The sequence below is a fragment of the Onychostruthus taczanowskii genome, unplaced genomic scaffold, assembly GCF_017590055.1.
Source record: "Onychostruthus taczanowskii isolate IOZ18803 unplaced genomic scaffold, ASM1759005v1 scaffold106, whole genome shotgun sequence".
Lineage (NCBI taxonomy): Eukaryota > Metazoa > Chordata > Aves > Passeriformes > Passeridae > Onychostruthus > Onychostruthus taczanowskii.
Window position 1 is genome coordinate 784,188 of NW_024497186.1, and position 20,757 is coordinate 804,944.

The window sequence follows — 20,757 nt, forward strand, 5'->3', positions numbered from 1 at the left end:
AGGAGGTTGAGGGGGAATCTCGGGGCAGCCGCGTGGGCGCGGGGTGGAAAATGTGGGTGCGGGGAGGTGCGAAAAATATGGAACGCTTCACGAATTTGCGTGTCATCCTTGCGCAGGGGCCATGCTAATCTTCTCTGTATCGTTCCAATTTTAGTATATGTGCTGCCGAAGCGAGCACGAATTCAGCACAACCCGTAGCGCTATTTAAAGCCTTAGGAATGCAATATATTCACAATAGGGTGACTCCAGAGTGGTTCGGTACTGAACGCAGAATGAGTTTCTTCAAGTGTTTCTCAGCCTTTTTCTCCCTAGTTTTCCTCGGATTTTCCCTAAAATGTCCAAAATCCGCCGATTATATACTTCCTATTCTGCCCGGTGCGTTCTGGGTAGTTTGTTATGCTAATTAACCACTGCACGCCTCTCTCTGGGGGTGTCCGCGGCAGTGCCTGAGCGCGCGGCGCAGGCGCGGCACGGGCAGCCCGCGGAGGGGCCGGGGTCCTGGGAGCGGCGGGAGGCGGCGGCGCCGGTGAGTGCTGCCGGGCCGGGACCCGGAACCGCCGGTGCCAGCCGGGCCCCTCTGTGAGCTTCCCGCCAGCCCCGGCCCCCTCTGTGACCTTCCCGCCAGCCCCGAGAGCCTCCGACGCCTCGCCGAGTCCGTCCCCAGGACGCTCCCGCCCGCCGTAGGGTCGGTACCCGCGGGCCGCTCCCTCCGCCTCCCCCCGGGACCGCCGCGGTCTCTCCCGGTGCGGGGCTGTTCCCAGCCGTGTCCTGTGCGCCCCGCTATGGCCCCTGGGGCTGGGGTCCGTGCGGGCCGTTCCCGGTGTGACCGGCCTTGTGTTGCCCCCGCGCAGGACCGAGGCTCTCCGGTGTCCCGTGTCCGGTGTCCCGTTCGGGCCGGGCCGGCGGGATGGACCTGGCCTACGTGTGCGAGTGGGAGAAGAAGCCCAAGAGCAACCACTGTCCCTCCATCCCGCTGGTGTGCGCCTGGTCCTGCCGCAACCTCATCGCCTTCACCACCGACCTCCGCAATGAGGAGGAGAAAGGTACCGCGAGCCCCCGGGAATCCCTCCCGGTGCCCCGGGAAAGGCCAGGATCCGCTGGGCCGGAGCTCTGCCCTGCCCCTGGCAGCTCCCGGCTGCTGCTGCTCCTTTTCCTTCCGTGCCTCAGCCTCTGGAGTGTCCCACACGCGTTTGTTCCCTGGGAGTGCCTTTGTTTCCCTAAAGCACGAGCAGGCTCACCTCGGTGTCTGGCCCCTCACTGCGTTCCCAGCACTACCCCAAATCATTTCCATCAAGTATTTGATGTTCTCCCTGCGTCAGCCGAGGCTCTGAGGCTCAGAAGCAGTGACAAGGGACAGGAGTCACTCCTGTGTTCACACAGATCTCACCCACATGGTTCACATCATCGACACCGAGCACCCCTGGGACGTCTACTCCGTGAACTCGGGCCACACTGAGGTCATCACGTGCTTGGAGTGGGATCAGTCAGGTGGGCTGGTCTCCCTGGCATTGTCACCGTGTCCCAGAGTGTCCCAGGCTGTGATTCCCTGGGGGGTTTTGGCTCTTCCCCCCCTGTTCTCATGCAGTGTCATTGTCACAGGCTCCAGGCTGCTCTCGGCAGATGCTGATGGCCACATCAAGTGCTGGAGCATGACAGATCACCTGGCCAACAGCTGGGAGAACACGGTGGGCAGCGTGGTGGAGGGGGACCCCGTGGTGGCCCTGTCCTGGCTGCACAACGGTGTCAAGCTGGCTCTGCACGTGGAGAAGGTTTGTCTCAGCTTCCTGAGGGATCTGGGCTGGAGCTCTGGCTCAGGTGTTGGCAGAGAGCTCAGGATCCTGCCTGTGTTCTCTTGCGGCCTTGGGGAGGTTTTCCAGTCAAAGAAAAGTCAGATTCCTGGTTCCTGCTGAAGTCTCAGGAGGGTTGGAGCCTGTTGGTGTTTCAGATGTGTCTCCCTCAGTCTGGATCCTCAGTTTTAGGCAGGAACATGGCGACAGAGCAGTTCTTTCCTCAGCAGTGGTGATTCAGAGGAAATGCATTCGGGGTGCCAAGGTCTGATCCGAGGATTTGGTCACAGAGATGAGCTCCTGGTTTGGAAACCCCTGTGATCCTGCAGGCTCTGAAAGCCCAAAGCTGCCAAGCACAGCTTCCCCGCTTGTGTTTTTTTACCTCCTGTGATGTCCCACATAAATCCTGCCCCTCTCCCACCAGAAGAGCTCCACGGGCGCAAATTTTGGCTGCCAGCACTTAACTTCTGCTCACCTCTCTTACAGTCTGGAGCCTCCAACTTCGGCGAGAAGTTTTCCCGGGTGAAGTTCTCTCCGTCGCTGACTCTGTTTGGCGGGAAGCCCATGGAGGGCTGGATTGCTGTGACCATCAGCGGGCTGGTCACCGTGTCCCTCCTCAAGCCCAACGGGCAGGTGCTGACGGCCACCGAGAGCCTGTGCCGCCTGCGCTGCCGCGTGGCCTTGGCCGACGTCGCCTTCACGGGCGGGGGCAACATCGTGGTGGCCACGTCCGACGGCAGCAGCACGTCCCCCGTGCAGTTCTACAAGGTGTGTGTCAGCGTGGTGAACGAGAAGTGCAAGATTGACACCGAGATCCTGCCCTCGCTCTTCATGCGCTGCACCACCGACCCCGCGCGCAAGGACAAGTACCCGGCCATCACCCACCTGAAGTTCCTGGCTCGGGACATGTCAGAGCAGGTGGGCAGCTGCTCTTTGCTCCACCTGGCCTTCCTCAGAGGGCTGGAGGTGGCCAGCATGTCCTGCGGTACCCTTGGCATTCCTGGAATTAGGGACTTCACCTCGCACTGGTTTGATCCTCTGCTTTTTGCTGGTGGAGCATGACCTGAGTGGGAGCAGGACCCTGGAAATGGAGGGTGGGAATGACCAGGGCAGTGTCCTCCCTCTTGTGATGCTTGTGGTGGGGGGTTCTGTTCCACAGGTGCTGCTTTGTGCTTCCAACCAAAACAACAGCATTGTGGAGTGCTGGTCCCTGAGGAAGGAGGGCCTGCCTGTCAACAACATCTTCCAGCAAATCTCTCCTGTGGGTAAGTGTCTGCTCTGGGCACTCTCAAGAACAGGAGCTTGGTCTGAGGGAAAAAGCAGCTCAGTTTCTCACATCTATTATCCCATATATGGGATTACTCATGTTTATTTTCAGGTGTCCTCAGTCCATTCTGTCTATTTGCATCATAGGCAGCAACTTGCTGTTTCCAGGAAGGGGTTTGGTTGTTGCTTTCGCTTCATAAAAGATTTTAAAAGATTTTTTTGTGTTTTGCTGCACAGCCGCCCTTCCTGCCACCAGTGGAGCAAAAGCTCCCAAAGGACCAGCACTGAGCAGCAGAGCTGGATTAATCCCCTGCTCTGGCTGCCTGGGCTTCACCTGATCTCAGATAAAACAGAATTAATCAGGGCAGTTTGTTTGGTGAAATATAAAGGATTATTGTATATAAGGATCTTAGTCACCCGCAGCAGAGCTTCCCATCAAGAGAGATTTAGCAAAACATGTTGTTTGTGTAACTCAGGAAAAAAATTGGGAGCTGTGAGGGAAACGTACTGGAAGTATATGGGAAATATACCAGTGCCTGGGCAGACATGAGGGGCAGATTTTCTGATCTCTGTGGGACAAAATTCCCACTCATTTTCTTCTTTTCCCCAGTGGGAGACAAGCAGCCCATGATCCTGAAGTGGCGGATCCTGTCTGCCACCAACGACCTGGACCGGGTGTCGGCCGTGGCGCTGCCAAAGCTGCCAATCTCCCTGACCAACACCGACCTGAAGGTGGCAAACGACACCAAGTTCTTCCCTGGACTGGGTAAGGAGTTGTCTTCACCCTAAACAAGTGACTTTTGCTTGGAATTTCACCACCTGAGCTGCAGCTGAAGTAAAGCACGTGGAATGCTGAGGGAAAACTTTCACCCTTGTGGGGAGAGGCTGTGAAATGCTGTGAGCCCCCGGCCCTTTGGCTTCTCCATGGGCTTCAGTGGTGGCCACTGCTTTGGGCGAGGGCTTTGCCACGCTGGGAGGAGCTGTTTGCTCAGCCTCACTTGTCTCCTGTCCCCAGGCCTGGCCTTGGCTTTCCACGATGGCAGTGTCCACATCGTGCACCGGCTGTCCCTGCAGATGATGGCCGTGTTCTACGGCTCCTCCTCGCAGCGCCCCGTGGACGAGCCAGCCCTCAAGCGCCCACGCACCACGGGGCCCCTGGTGCACTTCAAGGCCATGCAGCTCTCCTGGACATCACTGGCCCTGGCTGGTGTGGACAGTCACGGGAAGGTTGGTGCTCTCTTCTGGATGTAGGGATGTGCCGCCTGTGGACGGAGTGACAAAGTTATCCTTTGTCTCCTAAAAAAGGAAAAAAGCCCAGAAGTTTCTCTCCTCATGGGACCTTGGGGACTTCACTTCAAACTTAAGGATAGCCAATTGGACAGAAGGCAAAAAGTCCAGCCTAAGCAATTTACTAGAAAAAGAAGAGAACAAAGAAACTAATAGCTTTTGTGAGGTGTTTTACCAGACTCTTGCCCTGGCTCTGGTTTTCTCTGTAAAGAGCTCTGTTATTTTGCCTTTTATTAAAACTTTTCTGTTTCCAGCACTGCCACATAAGCCATCCTGCTGATTTTGTGGCTGGGCTATCTTGAGTGTGGTATAAATCTCCAAGAGCTTATAACACCTGGCTAGAAGTGACCCTGTATCATATGGTGGGGTTGTTTCTCAGCCAGGCTCTCTCAGGGTTGATGGGTTGCTCAGGAAACAGTGGGAATTCCAGCTGTGAGATCCATATTGGAAAGGGATGTATCCCATCAGTGCAGAAACTGTCACTAGGTCAGAATTGAGTTTCATTAGGCCCCATGGTGTGTTGTAGCTTTGTGGGACGATTTCAAGCCCACTCCTGAAGTTTCCCTTTGGTTCCTCCCTTCCAGCTGAGCATGCTCCGCATCTCCCCCTCCATGGGCCACGTGCTGGACATGAACATGTCCCTGAGGCACTTGCTGTTCCTGTTGGAGTACTGCATGGTGACCGGCTACGACTGGTGGGACATCCTGCTCCACGTCCAGCCCAGCATGGTGCAGAACCTGGTGGAGAAGCTGCACGAGGAGTACATGCGTCAGAACGCGGCCCTGCAGCAGGTGAGTGGGTGGGTGGGAGCTCTGGGCTCACTCCCAGGGTGGGCATGGAGGGGCTCAGGGACTTGGAGCGAGGAACAGCCAGTGCCAGTCCTCAGGACATGGGTGGCTCTGCCTGGCTGTGCTCTGTGAGTGCCCTGCTCGGGCAGTGATGGAGCTGGGAAGGGCTTCCATGTCAGCAGCATTCACTTTCCCTGATATTAGCAGGGTCTTAGCTGCTGGAAACTTGGGGTGAGATGGTGAAATCTATTTTTGGCAGATTCTGGGAGCAGCAGCACGTGCCCAGCACAGCGCTCACGTGCATGGCATTCACTGCTCTTGTCACTCCTGCAGCAGAAAGGGAGAGCAGAGAATAAAGAATAAAGCAGCAGCAGCTCTAATGAGCTTATGCTAATTCCTGCCTTTTTTTGTGCCTTTTGCTGCGTTTCCCTGTGGCTCAGGTGCTCTCCACACGCATTGTTGCCATGAAGGCATCCCTGTGCAAGCTCTCCTCCAGCACCATTGCCCGTGTGTGTGACTACCACGCCAAGCTCTTCCTCATCGCCATCAGCTGCACCCTGAAGTCGCTGCTGCGCCCACACTTCCTCAACACCCCTGACAAGAGCCCCGGGGACCGGCTCACCGAGATCTGCTCCAAGATCACGGATGTAGGTACTGACTGCTCACTGCCTTCCCAGAGTCTGGGATTGTTGGACTGCTCCCCGTGGAGTTACAGTCTCTCAGTAACTCCTGCGTTTGAGGAGGAGGACAAGGGTGACCTCCACAGGGAGGGTTTGAGGTTTGGATCCATCCTCCTGAGCCAGGCAATGTCTTGCTTCTCTTCCAGACATTGACAAGGTGATGATTAACCTGAAGACAGAAGAGTTTGTCCTGGAGATGACGACGTTGCAGTCCCTGCAGCAGCTCATCCAGTGGGTGGGGGATTTTGTGCTCTACCTGCTGGCCAGCCTCCCCAACCAGGTGAGACCTGGAGTGCTGGGAACGTGCTGAGAGGACACAAACACCTATGGGCAGTGCTGGGGCTTGAGCTTCGTTGGGCCCCCTGTTGTGTTGTGGCTTTGTGGGACGATTTCAAGCCCAGTCCTGAAGCCAGTTTCCCTTTGCTGGGGCGCACAGGGCCACATGTCAGCACAGGCACTGGGGAGGAGTAAGGAACAGCAGAATTAGAGAATGGTCCTTCCCCATGCCCGTCTGGGTCTGGTGACCATCACAGTACCTGGGGGATTTGGGGACCCTCCTCTTGCAGCTCTGCAGAGGTGTCACCTTCAGGTGACCCTCCACCATCCCCAGCAGCAGATTCCATAGGGTGTGTGCTGCTGGAAGCAGGAGCTGTCTGGATGCAGTGTGGTGGCTGGGGATGGTGTGAGCCCACCCAGGCCGGTGTGAGCCCACCCAGGCCGGTGTGAGCCCCACCCAGGCCGGTGTGAGCTCCACCCAGGCCGGTGTGAGCCCGCCCAGGCTGGTGTGAGCCCACCCAGGCCGGTGCCACCCCCAGCCACGCCGCTGTCCCCCGCAGGGCTCCCCGGTGCGCCCTGGGCACAGCTTCCTGCGCGACGGCGCGTCCCTGGGCATGTTCCGGGAGCTGATGGTGGTCATCCGCATCTGGGGGCTGCTGAAGCCCAGCTGCCTCCCCGTGTACACAGCAACCTCGGACACCCAGGACAGCATGTCCCTGCTCTTCCGCCTCCTGACCAAGCTCTGGCTGTGCTGTGAGTGTGGCCGGTTCCCTGAACAGTAATTCCTGCAGCAGTGGGGTGGGACGTGACTCCGAGGGGGTCTGGCACGTTGAGAAAGGGCAAGTGCAGCTGCCAAGGTTATTGTTTTCCAGGCTGAGTTGGCAGTGGAGGAGGAGCTGCACGCAGCTCTGAGGGAGAAGTGTAAAGGTCACAGGGTTTTTTTCCTTCATTTCCCACGCAGGTCGTGAGGAAAATCACATCACAGAGCCCGATGATGCCCTGATCGACGAGTGCTGCCTCCTGCCCAGCCAGCTGCTCATTCCCAACATTGACTGGCTGCCCATCAACGATGGCATCATCAGCAAGCTGCAGAACAAGCAGCTGGTCCGGCTGCAGTTTGGGAAGGCTCCCGGGCTCGTTGGCCACACTGTCTCTTCCCAGTTCGATGCCTTTGTCAGGTACATGTTGTTTATATAATTCAGGGAAAAAATAGGGAACTATGAGGGAAACGTACTGGAAATATGTGGGAAATATACCAGTGCCTGATCTGTGATCTGTTTGAGTCAGCGCATGGTGAGAAGGAGTCTTGGCAGCTCTGAGGTTTGGCTTGTCTTCTTGCTGCTGTGACCCAAGAGCAGTTTGTCCTCTCTGCTCAAATCCCTTTCTCAGCTTGTGACAGGCTGGGAATTTTAAGTACTGAAAAGTGATAGCAAATGGTCAGGGAAAAACCCCATTAATTAATGTGATTAATTGTGACATTGTGACAGTGAATCTCGTGATCAGAGGTGGGCAAGTCGGCAGAACCTCTGCCATGCTGGCCAGTGAGATGCAGCTCCCTGTCCTGGGAGCAGCTCGTGGAAAGTGACACTCTAGGAAAGTCCTGTTCTCCCTCCCCAGGGCCCCTGGACAGCCCAAAATTGACCACCTGAGGCGGCTGCACCTGGGTGCATACCCAACAGAGGAATGCAAGTCCTGTACCAGGTAAGTGACACTTGCAGTGGAGCTTGGGCAGGACTTGGACTGTCCTTGTCCTTCAGGAGCTCTCTGAGACTGGTTGGGGCTGTGGTTAAGGTGTCCCCAGCCTGGGGTGCCCATGTCATTGTCAGGAGAGTGGCATTGTTGTAGCCTGGCCCTTGGGTTAAAAATCCAACAGATCAGATAAAACTCTTTAAGTAATGTGGCCTGGAGGAGAGCCTACAGCAACTCCTTATGCCCAGTTCTGTGGGTCTGGACATTGAAGCACCTGTGTGGTCATGGCAGGGCTGGAGGGAGGAGTCACCCCACTGCCCCTGCTCCCATTTTGGGGTCATCTTTCCACCAGGCTTGCATTTCATGCTGCCCTACTCATCCACCCTCATGGGAGAGCCTGGATTTCAGGATAATGGCTCAGGGAACAAGCATCCATCTAAGTCATGTGATTGAATTAGCTTTAATTACTGATTTTAATAGAAAGCCTCTGTAGCAATCATTTTTGTGAGATGACTGTCACTTGTTTCATGTATAAACAGCAGCTGGGGCTGTTCCTTGCCAGGCTCCAGCTCCAGCAGAGCCCTCAGTGGGATTGCTGCTCGCTGGTTTCAGCTCGTTTTGGTGCTCACAAGTGTCACCTGCAGATGACAGGAGCTGTTTCCCCCATGGATCCCTGTGTGATCCATGCAGCTCCCCAGCAGTGCTGGCTCTGCACTGGGCTGGCTGCACCCTCCATGTCCCCCCAGGTGTGGCTGTGTCACCATGCTGAAGTCACCCAACAAGGTGACAGCAGTGAAGCAGTGGGAGCAGCGCTGGATCAAGAACTGCCTGTGTGGGGGGCTGTGGAGGAAGATGCCCCTCAGCTACTCCTGAGCCCTTCCTGGGGTGCAGTGAGGGCCAAGAGCTGCACAGGGCTCCCTTCATGGAGGTTTTGGGACAAGGGAATGGCAGCTCCTCTCCCTCGTGCTGCAAAAGCTGCTGCTGCTCGACCTTGGTTGAGCTGTGCTGGAAAACAGAGCTGAGGGAGCTCTGCCTCTTAGCAGGGAAGAGCTGGAGAGGAATGCCAGAGGTTTCCCCCTCATTTGGGGCCCAGGAGGGAGAGCCTGGCTGTGTTTTGTGTCTGTGCCAGCAGAGCAGTGATGTCCTGGCAGCTGCCCTGGCCTGGGCAGTGGTGATGGGGCAGCTGGTGAGAACAAAGTCCCAGCTGAGGGGGGCACAGCTGGTACCTCACATCCATCCTGTGCCTCCAGCTACTTGGGAAGTGCCACGTGGGCTGGGCACTCCTGATCCCTCAGCAAACTTGTCCCTGAGACAGGAGTTGGCTCCTGTGTGCCCATCAGTGTTGGATGGGAGCAGGAATATATGCCCTGCCCTGCCCCTCACTCCAGCTGCTGCCTGGAGTGAACCCTGTCCTTGCCTCTTGCTGTTGTAAATAAAAATTCTCCTGATTTTGTACAGAAGCATGTGGCTTGTTTCTGTGGTGTGACGTGGCTGCCCAGTGTGGGGCTGGGGCAGTGGAGCCACGGGAGGGCTGCCAGAGCATCTGTCAGGAAAGGAACCACCATCATTGGAAAAAGGGGAAATGGATGTTTTCAAGGTTCACCTTATGGACACTCGAGGAAAAAAAAATCAGATCCTTGGGGTTGTGCAAGCCTCCAGCTTCAGCAAGGCTGGACACTTGAGCATACCAGAGGAGGAACATCCTGGTGCAGCCAAAAATCAGATTTTTGCCCTGCCTTGCCCTCGGCTGCTGCTGCCCTGAGCAGGAAATCACAACCTCCTGGAGCCAGCGTGGCTGTGCCTGGGGAGCCCCAGCCCTGGGGCTGATCTGGGCCTGCTCCTCTCCCACGGGTCCTTCAGCTCTTAGGGGGATAAACCTGGAGCCTTCTGCTGCTGCATCCCAGCCAGCAATTCCCGGTCCCCACAGACCGTTTAAGAGGGGGAGTGAGCCAGTCTTAGTACGTTCCTTTCCCTCTGGAGCCATGATTTCATTATTCTTGAGAACTGGAGCTGGTGACAAGAGTTCATCCCTAGACTCCAGCAAATGTTTCACTGCACAGAGCTGTAAGAGCTGTACAGACCTCTCCCCCTCTCTGCTCTGCTGGTAATTAGGGACAATCAAATGGCTAATTAGGAAACTGCACCTTATTAAGACTCTTTTCCCCTGTAAGTAAAATTCAAACCAGGCCCTCTGTGAGTCCTCATAGAACAGGTTTGGGGTTATTTAATGTTTGATTTGGAACAGGGAACAGCAGCAGAGCAGGGGGATGGAGACACATTCGTGTCCCCCTCAGCCCCCTGCTGACCACGGAGCTCCTGGGATGGGACTGGAAGGGTCTGGCAGTCCCCTGGGGCCCTGCTGCTCCCAGCTCTTGTGCCTTGGCCCTGCTCCCTCCAAAGACAGGGCTGTGGGAGAGCAGGGCTCTGGAGGTGACCAGAGTGTGGTGGGAAGATGGCTCTGCCCTGCCCTGCCCCTCAGCTCCTGCAACCAGAGGGTCCCAGTGAGAATCCTGCAGGGTTCCAGCACGGATCCCACCGTGGGAGCCAGAGCTGGCACTGCCATATCAGCAACAGGCAGGTTCTGCTTTCCCAAATGTTCACACAGTGACCCTGTGGGAGGCCCCAGATCTCCATGGTGGTGTGGCTACACTGCAGGATGTGTCCCCTGCTCCCACCCGAGGCCACGCCGTCCCCAAGGACACAACCTCAGCATGTCCCACCCCATGTCCAGCTCCCCCCTGGGCAAGGGGTCCTGCACAGACCCCCCCAGCTCCCTCCTCCTCCCCACTCCTCCAGCCCAGCAGCTCTGCAGGAATCATCATCACTTTATTGCAGCGGTCGCGGGCAGCGTTCTGGGCACCTTCAGCAAAGCCTGTTGAGGGCTGTGACCCCCAATTCTCCCCCACCTGGGCCCTCTGCTTTGTGAGTGGGGGGCCAGGGACCCCCTTCCTTCGTTCTTCACCAGTCCCCTGGCCCAGCCCTCCTCCTGGCTTGTGGGGACACCTTGGCAGCGGGGTGGGCAGCGGTGGGAGCCCGTGGCACGCGGTGGGGCGGCACTGTGGGCGCTCTGGCCGTGCTGGCAGCAGCAAGCCGTGGCAAGGAGCAGGTCCCTGGGGTGCCCTCAGCGAGCGTCCCCCTCCCCGTCGGCGGCAGAGGCCATGACGCTGTCGATCCAGGCCGTGTAGGGGGCGATGCGGGTGTAGATGGCCGGCTTCTTGTAGTTCCCACAGACGCGGGATCCGGCCGTGACCACCCCCTCGGCCACCCCGCCACAGACCAGGGGTCCACCGGAGTCTCCCTGCAGGACCAGACCTCATCAGCATGGCCAAGGGTTTGCTAGGACACCCCAGCACAAGGGGCACCCACCCCGGGGAGACGCTGTCCCCTCCCGCTCCGCAGCCCCCCGCCTCTCCCAGGCTGTGGGCGTTGTGCCCGTCGCCCCCTCGCAGCCCCCCATGGATCCGCGGCGGGTGTGTGGTACCTTGCAGGTGTCCTTCCTGCGGGAGTCGGTGCACATCATGTTGTGGGTGACGGTGCCGTCGTGGCGGGTGCGGTGGTTGCAGACGTCGCGGCTGATCACCGGCCGCTCCACCTGCTGCAGCCTGTCGGGCCGGGTGCCGCTGTGGTCCGTGGTGCCCCACCCTGCCACCTCGCACACCGTGTCGGCAGCCACGTCCCTGTCCTCCCGCTGGAAGGGCAGCACCCGCACGTCCGTGTTCAGCTCCGCTTTCTCCTCCAGCTGCCGCAAAGCCACAGGGGACCCGGGTCACAGGGGCAGCGGTGCCCGGCAGAGCCCTGCCCTGACACCGAGACCGCCCTGGCCTCAGCCACGCTCAGGGCTTTGCCTTCTGATTGGAGCCCCAGGTACCACAGCCCCCCAGCCAAACACCAGAGCTGGAGCTGTGAGGAGGATGGAGGCATTTGGACACAGCTCACAGCTTTGCTGGGGGAAGCAGGGATGGTCCCATGGGACAGGGAGGGATGGCCCAGCCTGACCATGAGGATTTCCTCCGGCAGTCAGTGACCCTGCAGCGTGCCAAGGGACGGTGGGATTTGCAGGAATGGGGCTGTGCCTGGTGGGGAGGAGGGTCCCACCAGCCACCAGCCCACCTGGAGGAGGAGCAGGTCATCCTTGTTGTTGTGGATGTTGCTGCCAGGGTGGGGGAACTGGGCGCGCACTTGGTACAGGCGTTTGTGGGGCTCCGGCTGCGACAGCGAGTGGGCACCCAGCAGCACCTGGAAGAGTTTGCCATCCCTGGAAGAGAGTCAGAGTGTGGGACAAACAGCTGGGGCTGTCACTGCACCCAGCCATGGAAATGGGGTGCTGAGGGGGGTTGAAGAGCCCAGCAGGGAGCTCCGGGAGACCCTACAGCCGCTGCCCAGTCCTCCCTGCAGGTGGGAGCTGAGTGCCACGCTCTGGCACTGGGGTCGAGGCTCTGGAGTGGGATTTGGCCCGAGTCCAGCAGCCCCCCCAGCCGTGCCCTGACCCCCAGCCCCACTCACGTCTCCTCGGTGCAGTGGGCAGCGCTCAGCACCCACTGCTCGGCGATGAGGAAGCCCCCGCAGACGTGCTGCCCGTCCAGCTGCAGCGAGGCCATGTACGGCTTCAGGTGGGGCCTGGCTTCGGAGCCCCTCAGGATCCGGCCCCGGGGCTGCCCTGCAGGAGAGAGGCCGGGATGAGGGGCTCAGGGAAGTGTCACTCCCGTGGTCCCTTCCCGGATCCCTGGACCCTTCCTTGTGGGCTGCACCAGCACCTGGCCGCAGGTGGAGGCAGAACTGGGGAGCTGGGCAGGCACCCCGGTGCTGTGTCAGCGCCCTGGGGTGCGGGGGGAGCACTCACCATTCACCGGGGCCCAGAGGAGCAGCAGCAGAGCCAGGACAAGGACGGGAGCAGGGCTCGGCCCCATGGCTGCAGAGCCTCTGCCCGGCTGGGGGTGTGCGGGGGTTTTGGGGTGCTTGGGGGCTGCGGGACGCTGCTCACCCGGGGCCGGGGCTGGGACTCGCTTTTATGTCCAGTTTGGGGAGGAGGGGGGGGGTTTCCGCAGCGTGGGCTGAATATTTTGAAATGTTCAGCTTATAAAAGGGGTCAAGAGTTCCCGGCACAAACAGCGCGGGAGGAGGAAACAGCCCGGCCCAGCTGCCGGCCCTGGCACCAGCCGCCGGGGATTTCTGCGCCGGGATTTTTAATGCCGAAGAAGTTCAGGCTTTTGGCAAAAGAAAGCTCCGGCAAATTCTATCCCCGCCCTCCCAGGAGCAGGGGCCCCCTCCCGGCATGGGGGGCCGGTCCCTGGTGGGCGCTGGGTGCCAGCTCGGTGGGTGCCCAGGGACACAAACCCGTCCCGTCACCCCTGCCCCGAGGAGGTCCCCGCAGGGCTGGGGGGGTGATGGCAGCCACCGGGGCGGTGTCCGGGATGCCGGTGGCCGTGGCAGCCCCGGTCCCCTCTGCCTTTCTCCCCGGTGCCACTAAGCGGAGCCACCGCCTCGTCTCCCGCCCGGTCCCGGCGCTCGGAGCCGCCCGGAGCCCCCTCCCGGGCTCGTCCCCGGAGCCTCTCACGGCGCCTCGAGATCTCGCTACCTTCCCCCATTTTCCAGGATGGCCACCGTGGCTACCCACAGCTGGGACGGAGCGGGGCTCCAGGGGACACCCCGCGAGGGGCTGGCGCCCACCCTCTCCTTCTTTCCCTGCTCCACGAGCTTTTCCAGCCCCGAGCTGCCGCATTCCCTTTGTCCGGCTGCGCAGACCCCCCCATCGCCCCGACCTCTGACCCCCCGACCCCCCAGGCCAGTGGTCAGCGGGTGGCCGGGGACATCGGCGAGGAGGGAGCCGGGCGCTGGGGGTCCCCGGAGGCTCGGGTGTCCCTCTGCAGTGGTGGCTTCGCCTCCCCGCTGTCCCCACGTGCTGGTGGCACACGCTGGGCAGGGTCGGGGCAGTGTGGTGGCGTCCTGGGAAGGGGCTGAGCCCGGCTCAAAGCAGGGATTTTCCGCAGGGAGAGCAGCTTAATCGCAGCTTGCAGGGATTCGGGATTTCGGTGTTAAATGCGCCGGGAGATTTCTGCCCACTTAGGGCCAAAAATGGAACGAGGGCACACACGGTGTGGAGCCCGGGCTGCTCAGACCCGGGACAGGACCGTGGGAGGGTGGTGGGGGGAACAAGTGAGTGTGGGGTGCAGGGAATGGGGTGCAGGGTGGGATGTGGGGTTGGGCACAGCCGGGATCCTCTGCAGGGTCAGGACAGGGGCAGGTGGGGCTGGGGGGCTGCTGCCTCTGCCACGAGGTGTTGGGAGCCTCCAGAAAGCAAAGGGAGCTGCACCCAGCTCCCCAGCCCCAAATCTGGGAGACACAAGGCTCCTGCTTGAGGAGTCCTTGGCACAAGGCTCCTGTTGAGGGTGTCCCCGGCACCGTCCTGGGGCACTGGTGACTGAGGGTCCGGGACTGCCCCGAGTCACCCCCTCTGAAGCCCTCGGGTGCCACGGGCAGGGCAAGCACTCCCCGGCCGACAGAGCTCTGGGGGTGTGAGTTTGGGGGTCACGCACCCCCTGTTGTGTCCCCCCCCGCTTGGCCACCCCTCGGGTCCCCACAAGCCAAGGCAGGGGAGGGGGCTCTGCCGGCCAGGAGGGGACTTGGGGCAGGGGGCACCCCCCCCCGCAGCATAGGGGGACAAGGGTTGATCGGGGGGCTCGGCAGTGGAGGCAGCCCGGGCTGGGGGCGGCCCCGGGACCCCCCCCAGTGCCCGGGCACGGTCGGGGGTGCGGAGCGGTGCGGAGAGAGCTCGGTCCCGCCGCTGTCCCCGGCCCCGCCCGGCTCTTTGTCTCGCTTCGTTCTCCTCCCCGACCTCCCGACCCCCTCGGGACCCCCCCGGACCCCCATCCCTGGACCGACGAGGGCTCGAAGGGGGCTCGGCGGGGGCTCGACGCTCCGGGAGGGGCCGGGGGCTGCGGGGCGGAGCGGGGGGCGGCGGGCGAGGGAGGAGGAGAAGGAGGAGGAGGAGGAGGAGGCGGCGGGGGCGGAGGAAGCCGCCGCTCCCCGCGCTCCGCCGAGGCAGGAGCATCCCGGATCCCGGGGACATCCCCCCCTCGCCGCCGCTACCGCCGCCCCCCGCCCCGCCGCGCCCCGGGGCCGCCGCTGAGGTGAGTGGGGCGCACGGACGGGCACAAAGGGCCGCTCCTCCTCCCCCGACACCCCCTCCCATCCCTCGGCCCCGACCCCCGCCCGCGGCTGCGGCACGGTCCCTGCGAAGGGGAGGTTCCCCGCTGCGCCCCCGCCCTCCCGGTTATACCCCCGGTTAATCCCCCGTTATTTCCCCCTCCATCCCCGTTATCCTCCCCCCTCGTTTCGCAGCTCGGTGCAATCCCGTGGGGCTGGGCCGGCAGGGTTCGGGGATCCCCATCCCCGGCCCGGCTCTGCGGGCGGCACACCCCCCTCTGCACGCTCTCCGCAGCAGCCTCGCCGCCTGTCGCGGTGGTGACCGCCTGTCGCGACAGACGAGCCTCCGCCCCACCTGTTGTCACAGCCCCTGGCTCTGCTGGGCACCCCCCGGGGCACTGGGGGCCACCCCCGCGGGCGCTGGCACCCCCAGTTCCAGCTGTGTCTCTCTGGTGAGCAGGGGCAGTGCTGTGACCTGGGGGTGACCGGGGGTGACACGGGGTGCCCCTGCAGGCCCGGGTGGTGGCTCGGGGGTGCTCGTCCCCCTCCGGGGTCAGGGACTTGGAGGGGTGACCAGGGGTGACCGTGGCTGCCCATCCCCTGCCATGTGGTGACCCTCGTGTCCCCACAGGGTGGAGGCACAGCCCGGTGGGACCCCTGCACCTGCCCAGGACCATGATCCCCCCCAAGGAGAAAGCCCGCGCCCCCAAGGACAGCATGACACTCCTGCCCTGCTTCTACTTCGTGGAGGTGGGTGTGGGGTGGGTGGGCACGGCGTGGGGGCTGCACAGGGGGCTCTGTCCCGGGCCCTGGCACAGCGGGTCGGGTTCTGTGCCCCGTTCTGTGCGGTGCCATCGCTCCGGGGGTGGTTGGTCCCCACTCTGTCCCCCACAGCTGCCCATCGTGGCCTCCTCCGTTGTGACGCTCTATTTCCTGGAGCTGACGGACCTCTTCAAGCCGGCCAAGGTTGGCTTCCAGTGCCATGACCGGGCGCTCTCCATGCCCTACGTGGAGACCAACGAGGAGCTCATCCCTCTGCTGATGCTGCTCAGCCTGGCCTTTGCTGCGCCCGCTGCCTCGGTGCGTCCGGGCTCGTCCCGCTGTGGGGTTGGGACGGAGCTGGGATTGGGGTCCCGGTGCCTGGCGGTGCCCAGCATCCATCGGGTGGCTCTGCCAACAACCCAGCCTCCCCCAGTCCTGCCTGAGCCAGCGGTTCCTTCCAGATCATGGTCGGGGAGGGCATGGTGTACTGCCTGCAGTCCCGGCTGAAGGGCCGCGCCGGTGCCGAGGGCAGCATCAACGCTGGTGGCTGCAACTTCAACTCCTTCCTGCGCCGCACCGTCAGGTTTGTGGGTACGTTGTGCCACAGCCTGGGCAGGATCTGGGGGGTGGAGGGGACGTGGGGTCACCCTGGCTGTGACAGCAGGAGCACGGCCCCACCCAGACCCTGGACATTGCACCAGACCCATCCCAGTGGGTGTCCCAGGGCTGGGTGAGTCCTGGCAGCCCCACATGGATTGGGGGTGACCCACTGTCCCACTCCTGCCATCCCCAGGTGTCCACGTGTTTGGGCTCTGTGCCACAGCCCTGGTGACAGATGTCATCCAGCTGGCCACAGGCTACCACGCTCCCTTTTTCCTGACGGTCTGCAAGCCCAACTACACCCTGCTGGGCACGCCCTGCGACGCCAACCCCTACATCACCCAGGACATCTGCTCAGGCACCGACAAGCACGCCATCCTCTCTGCCAGGTACGTGCCAGGGGAGCCCTGTGCCACACTGCCAGCCCTCCTGCCCCGTCCCAACCATGTCCCTTCTCCCTGCAGGAAGACCTTCCCATCCCAGCACGCCACGCTGTCGGCTTTTGCTGCTGTCTATGTGTCGGTGAGTTCCCAGCGCTGCCTGGCACATGCTGGCTTGGCACAAGTCCCATGCCATCAGCAGCTGTGTCCCTCTCCTGTTGGCACAGACAAGCTCTGCCCAATATTCCTGTGCTCGTCCTGGGTGTGTGCACAGGCACCTGCAGTCCCACACGCACCCAAGGGCTCTGTGCATGGCCAGGGCCGTGACTGACAGCCTGTTCCTGCCCCAGATGTATTTCAACTCCATCATCTCGGACAGCACCAAGCTCCTCAAGCCCATCCTGGTCTTCGCCTTCGCCATCGCTGCCGGAATCTGTGGCCTGACCCAGATCACCCAGTACCGCAGCCACCCCGCCGACGTCTACGTGGGCTTCCTGATCGGCTCTGGCATTGCCGCGTACCTGGTGGGTGCTGGTCCTGCCCGTGGCCCAGGGAGGGGGCTGGGGATGCTGGGGCCATTTGACTCCACACTCTCCAGAGCAGCTGTGGCTACCCCATCCCTGGAAGTGTTTCAGGCCAGGCTGGACAGGGCTTGGAGCAACCTGATCTAGTGGAAGTTGTCCCTGCCACAGGCAGGGACATTGGACTAGATGACCTTTAAAAGTCCTTTCCAACACAAACCATTCTAGGATTCTGTGGTTCCCCTTCCCACAGGCTTTCCATGCTGTTGGCAACTTCCGTGCCCCAATGGAGCGTGTCCCGACACAGGCACCGGCCAAGGACGCGCTGCGGGCACTGACACAGCGGGGCCACGACTCTGTCTACCACCAGAACAAGTCGGTGAGCACCGACGAGCTGAACCCACAGGCGCGGCTGGAGGAGGCGGCACGGCCGGTGCCGCGCGAGAAGAACTCGCTGGGCAGCCTGAAGCGGGCCAGCGTGGACGTGGACCTGCTGGCCCCGCGCAGCCCCATGGGCAAGGAGAACATGGTGACCTTCAGCAACACCCTGCCCCGCGTCAACACCCCCTCCATGGACGACCCCGCGCGGCGCCACATGACCATCCACGTCCCCGTGGACGCCTCCCGCTCGAAGCAGCTCATCACGGAGTGGAAGCAGAAGTCGCTGGAGGGTCGCAGCATGACGCTGGCGGATGAGGCGGCGCAGGGCCGGGCCGTGGGGGAGCCCGGCGAGGAGGTGCCCCCCTCGCTGTACCCCACGGTGCAGGCGCGCTCGGCCGAGCGGGCGGCCATGGGGCCCCGCGTGCTCATCCAGCCCCGGCCGGGCGCCTCGCAGCTGGTGCACATCCCCGAGGAGAGCCAGGCAGGCGCGGGGGCCGCGGCCGGCAGCGGGGCGGCCGTGCGGGCCAAGTGGGTGATGGTGGCGGAGAAGGGGGGAGCGCAGAGGGTGGCCAACCCCCCGCGCCTGATGCAGGTCATCGCCATGTCCAAGCAGCAGAGCCTTGTCTCTGTCACCCCCAAGCACTCGGAGACGTCCTCGTCCTCCACCAGCTCTGACTCCTCGCAGTACCGCTCGCCCTCGGAGCGGGACAGCTCCAGCATCATCACCATCGACGCCCACGCCCCTCACCACCCCGTTGTCCACCTCTCTGCCGGCAATGGGCCCTGGGAGTGGAAGTCGGGGCCGAAGGGGCCAGAGGGGCCAGACACCTACGAGCTGGGTGAGGTGGGGAAGGATTTCCACGGCTTCCGCCCAGCCAAGAGCGCCGGTGTCTCCCCTGGCTCCTCTGTCAGCGACATGGAGCAGGACGAGCCACGCTACGGCAGCCTGGCCGCCATCCCGGGGGCAGCGGGGGGTGGTGGGGAGCGGGTGGAGGCCCCCCCCGAGGGGCTGCTGGCCACAGCCAGCCGCGACTCCACGCTGCGGAGGAAGCCGGCCGAGCGGGACGGGCCGGCGGACAGCGAGGTGGACCTGTACTACAAGAAGATGCAGGCAGGCCGCAGGTTTAAGGACTGAGCCCCGGTGCCTTGCCGGGGCCCCACGGCCCTGCCCTGATTTGGGGGGGCTCTGTGATGCTGGGGTGCCTCTGCAGGGGATGGCAGGATGGGGCTGGCTTTGCTCTGGACCAGCACGGCCACGCTGGTTCTGAGCCAGCTGAGACACCTCTGGGACCCCTGGCACGGGACCCTGCTCCTGCTCGGGCAGCTGGTGGGGCTCTGCCCCCCCAGGCTGTGGGGCTGGGCAGCTCCAAGCACTTTTGACTTTCTTTTTCTCTCTAACACTGGTGCTGACATTTCCGAAGGGTTATTTTATTCCGGCTCTGGAAGTGGATGTCTGTAGGGGGGTGGGGAGGGACAAATGGTGCTGAAGGGCTTCAGGGGGGACTACATGAAGGGGTTTAACAGGGGAAGAGGCTGCTGTGGGGCAGCAGGCCCTGGCTTATGTGGGGGTTTGTGGGTGCTGGGGGTCCTGTGATGCCCCCATCCTGCACCACCAGTCTGTGTCAGGGAGCCTGAGGGTGGACAGGCTGGGAGGGGGGTCTGCCCAGCGCTGTGGCTCTGGGCGTGAGAGGCTGTAAATACTGCAGGGACTGGAGAAGAGGGGGGTGTTGGGGTGGGGGTGCAGTGGGGGCTGAGCTCTGCCCCAGGAGGAGCAGCTGAGGTTTGTTTGGGGTGAGCAGGGAGGGGATCTCCAGGCTGCGAATGTCGGGCAACAGCTGGAGCTGCTGTGGTTTGAAAAGCAAATAAACACGTGGATGTTCCCTGGCTGGGTTATTTTGGCAGGTGGGGGCAGCTGAATCTCATGACTTGGGGGGGGGTAGGACCGGGGCTCCACAGGAGTTCCCAGCCCCGGGGGAGCAGTGGCTGGGGCAGCCACGTCCCCCCCGACAGGACACTGTGCCGATGGCACCAAACTGCCACTGCCAATTGGATTAACAGTGGATATCCCAAAGCCTTTGCCTTGCAAACATATGGATTATCCACATAACCCTGACTCGGTGCTGGAAAAGCCACCCGGGATTAAAAGGAGGATTGTGGCAGCATCTCATGGTGCGGGGGGTGTGGGGGGCCCTGGGGGGTGGGAGACGAGGGGTCCAACCCCAACCAGCACGAGGGCCTGGGGCTGCTCCATCCAGCCGTGGTGCTGGTGACCCGGAGAGGTGACCCGCAGCCGCTGGCCAAGGTCACCGGGATGGACGCCACGCTCCGGCGGTCCTTGGTGGGATTCAGGGCATGCGGGGGCTCCCAGCCCACCAGCCCCACGTCGCCCCCGCTCTCACGGCTCATTGCGGTGCCGATGGCGTCACACGCCGCTTCCCGCCGCCTCTGACCCAGCGGTTTCCATGGCAACTGACAGCCCCGCATCGCTCTCGCAGTCTCGGGCAAACCCCCAGCCCCGCACCCTCCTCTCGCAGCCTCGACCCGCCTTGGGCAGCCCCCCAGCAATCGTTGCTGCATCGCTTGGGGACCCGCGGGATCGGGAGGGAGAAGGACCATCCTTATCATCCTCATCCTCATCCTCATCCTCCCCCCCGCCCCCCCACAGGGCTGCAGCAGGAGGGGCTGTCAGCCTCCACCTCATCAGCTCCAGCCTGGGCTCTGCCTCGGCACCACACGTGTCCGGTGTCCCTTTTCCGCTGGGGACACCCTCTGCAGGAGTCCCCGCGTGTCCCCCGGGTGAGCCCCAGGGGCAGGGCCCGCCTTTGTGACACACAAAGGGCTCAGCCCCACTCCCCGCGGCTCGCTTTTCCATTTGGGATTCCCAAATCGCTCCCCGATGTGGAGTTCCTGCTTTGGGGTTCCGGCTGGCAGCTAATTCCCTTTCTGCACTCATGGTGGGAAAGGCCGGGCTTTAGGGTGCTCACCCTGCAGGCAGCCCCTTCCCCAAGGCCGGGCTTTAGGGGGCTCACTCCTTGGAGAGCCCCTTCCCCAGGGCCGGGCTTTAGGGGGCTCGCTCCTCGGGCAGCCCCTTCCCCAAGGCCGGGCTTTAGGGGGCTCACTCCTCGGGCAGCCCCTTCCCCTGGCTCGGGGCAGGGGCTGGAGGAGCCCTGTGGTGCGGAGCCCTTTGTCCCGCTGCA

At 62.2% G+C, this 20,757-nt stretch overlaps 3 protein-coding genes and 1 non-coding gene across 5 annotated transcripts; 2 read left to right on the forward strand and 2 right to left on the reverse strand.

Annotated features, from left to right (window-relative positions):
- Positions 1–71: 71 nt before the first annotated feature.
- Positions 72–178, reverse strand: LOC121342745. The gene has a single exon (XR_005953602.1). It is a non-coding gene; the product is annotated as a U6 spliceosomal RNA (small nuclear RNA).
- Positions 116–10,454, forward strand: MED16 (mediator complex subunit 16). The gene is made up of 15 exons (XM_041415312.1): positions 116–685; positions 852–1,043; positions 1,381–1,488; positions 1,600–1,769; positions 2,274–2,705; positions 2,947–3,052; positions 3,664–3,819; positions 4,069–4,280; positions 4,925–5,131; positions 5,569–5,779; positions 5,955–6,088; positions 6,645–6,837; positions 7,046–7,262; positions 7,702–7,785; positions 8,520–10,454. The coding sequence occupies exons 2-15, from the start codon at positions 908–910 to the stop codon at positions 8,644–8,646; spliced, it is 2,493 nt and encodes an 830-aa protein (XP_041271246.1). The 5' UTR covers positions 116–685; positions 852–907; the 3' UTR covers positions 8,647–10,454.
- PLPPR3 (phospholipid phosphatase related 3) lies at positions 7,699–18,995 on the forward strand. Of its 2 annotated transcripts, XM_041415349.1 has the most exons (8): positions 12,809–13,085; positions 15,548–15,666; positions 15,811–15,996; positions 16,140–16,269; positions 16,472–16,667; positions 16,743–16,800; positions 17,009–17,182; positions 17,433–18,995. In XM_041415349.1, exons 1-8 carry the CDS (start codon positions 13,046–13,048, stop codon positions 18,693–18,695), a joined length of 2,166 nt encoding a protein of 721 aa, XP_041271283.1. In that variant the 5' UTR covers positions 12,809–13,045; the 3' UTR covers positions 18,696–18,995. The 2 variants fall into 2 exon arrangements, with proteins under 2 accessions (XP_041271292.1, XP_041271283.1); XM_041415358.1 differs by lacking the exon at positions 12,809–13,085 and adding an exon at positions 7,699–7,785 and having other exon boundaries at positions 16,472–16,800.
- LOC121341721 (complement factor D-like) lies at positions 10,581–12,773 on the reverse strand. Its single transcript, XM_041415517.1, has 5 exons — positions 12,614–12,773; positions 12,277–12,430; positions 11,884–12,028; positions 11,255–11,512; positions 10,581–11,071 (listed from the first exon to the last, which is right to left on the reverse strand). The coding sequence occupies exons 1-5, from the start codon at positions 12,678–12,680 to the stop codon at positions 10,895–10,897; spliced, it is 801 nt and encodes a 266-aa protein (XP_041271451.1). The 5' UTR covers positions 12,681–12,773; the 3' UTR covers positions 10,581–10,894.
- Positions 18,996–20,757: the final 1,762 nt, after the last annotated feature.

Excerpts from the sequence above, each read along its gene's own strand:
- LOC121341721 (XM_041415517.1), bottom strand. The coding sequence starts at position 12,680 with ATGGGGCCGAGCCCTGCTCCCGTCCTTGTCCTGGCTCTGCTGCTGCTC. Across the intron at positions 11,513-11,883 it reads ATGACCTGCTCCTCCTCCAG|CTGGAGGAGAAAGCGGAGCT; the intron begins GTGGGCTGGTGG and ends GCTTTGCGGCAG. Across the intron at positions 11,072-11,254 it reads GCAGGAAGGACACCTGCAAG|GGAGACTCCGGTGGACCCCT; the intron begins GTACCACACACC and ends CTGGTCCTGCAG.
- MED16 (XM_041415312.1), top strand. The coding sequence starts at position 908 with ATGGACCTGGCCTACGTGTGCGAGTGGGAGAAGAAGCCCAAGAGCAAC. Across the intron at positions 3,053-3,663 it reads CCAGCAAATCTCTCCTGTGG|TGGGAGACAAGCAGCCCATG; the intron begins GTAAGTGTCTGC and ends TCTTTTCCCCAG. Across the intron at positions 5,132-5,568 it reads AGAACGCGGCCCTGCAGCAG|GTGCTCTCCACACGCATTGT; the intron begins GTGAGTGGGTGG and ends CCTGTGGCTCAG.
- PLPPR3 (XM_041415349.1), top strand. The coding sequence starts at position 13,046 with ATGGGGGGCCGGTCCCTGGTGGGCGCTGGGTGCCAGCTCG. Across the intron at positions 15,997-16,139 it reads TTGCTGCGCCCGCTGCCTCG|ATCATGGTCGGGGAGGGCAT; the intron begins GTGCGTCCGGGC and ends GGTTCCTTCCAG. Across the intron at positions 16,801-17,008 it reads TTGCTGCTGTCTATGTGTCG|ATGTATTTCAACTCCATCAT; the intron begins GTGAGTTCCCAG and ends TTCCTGCCCCAG.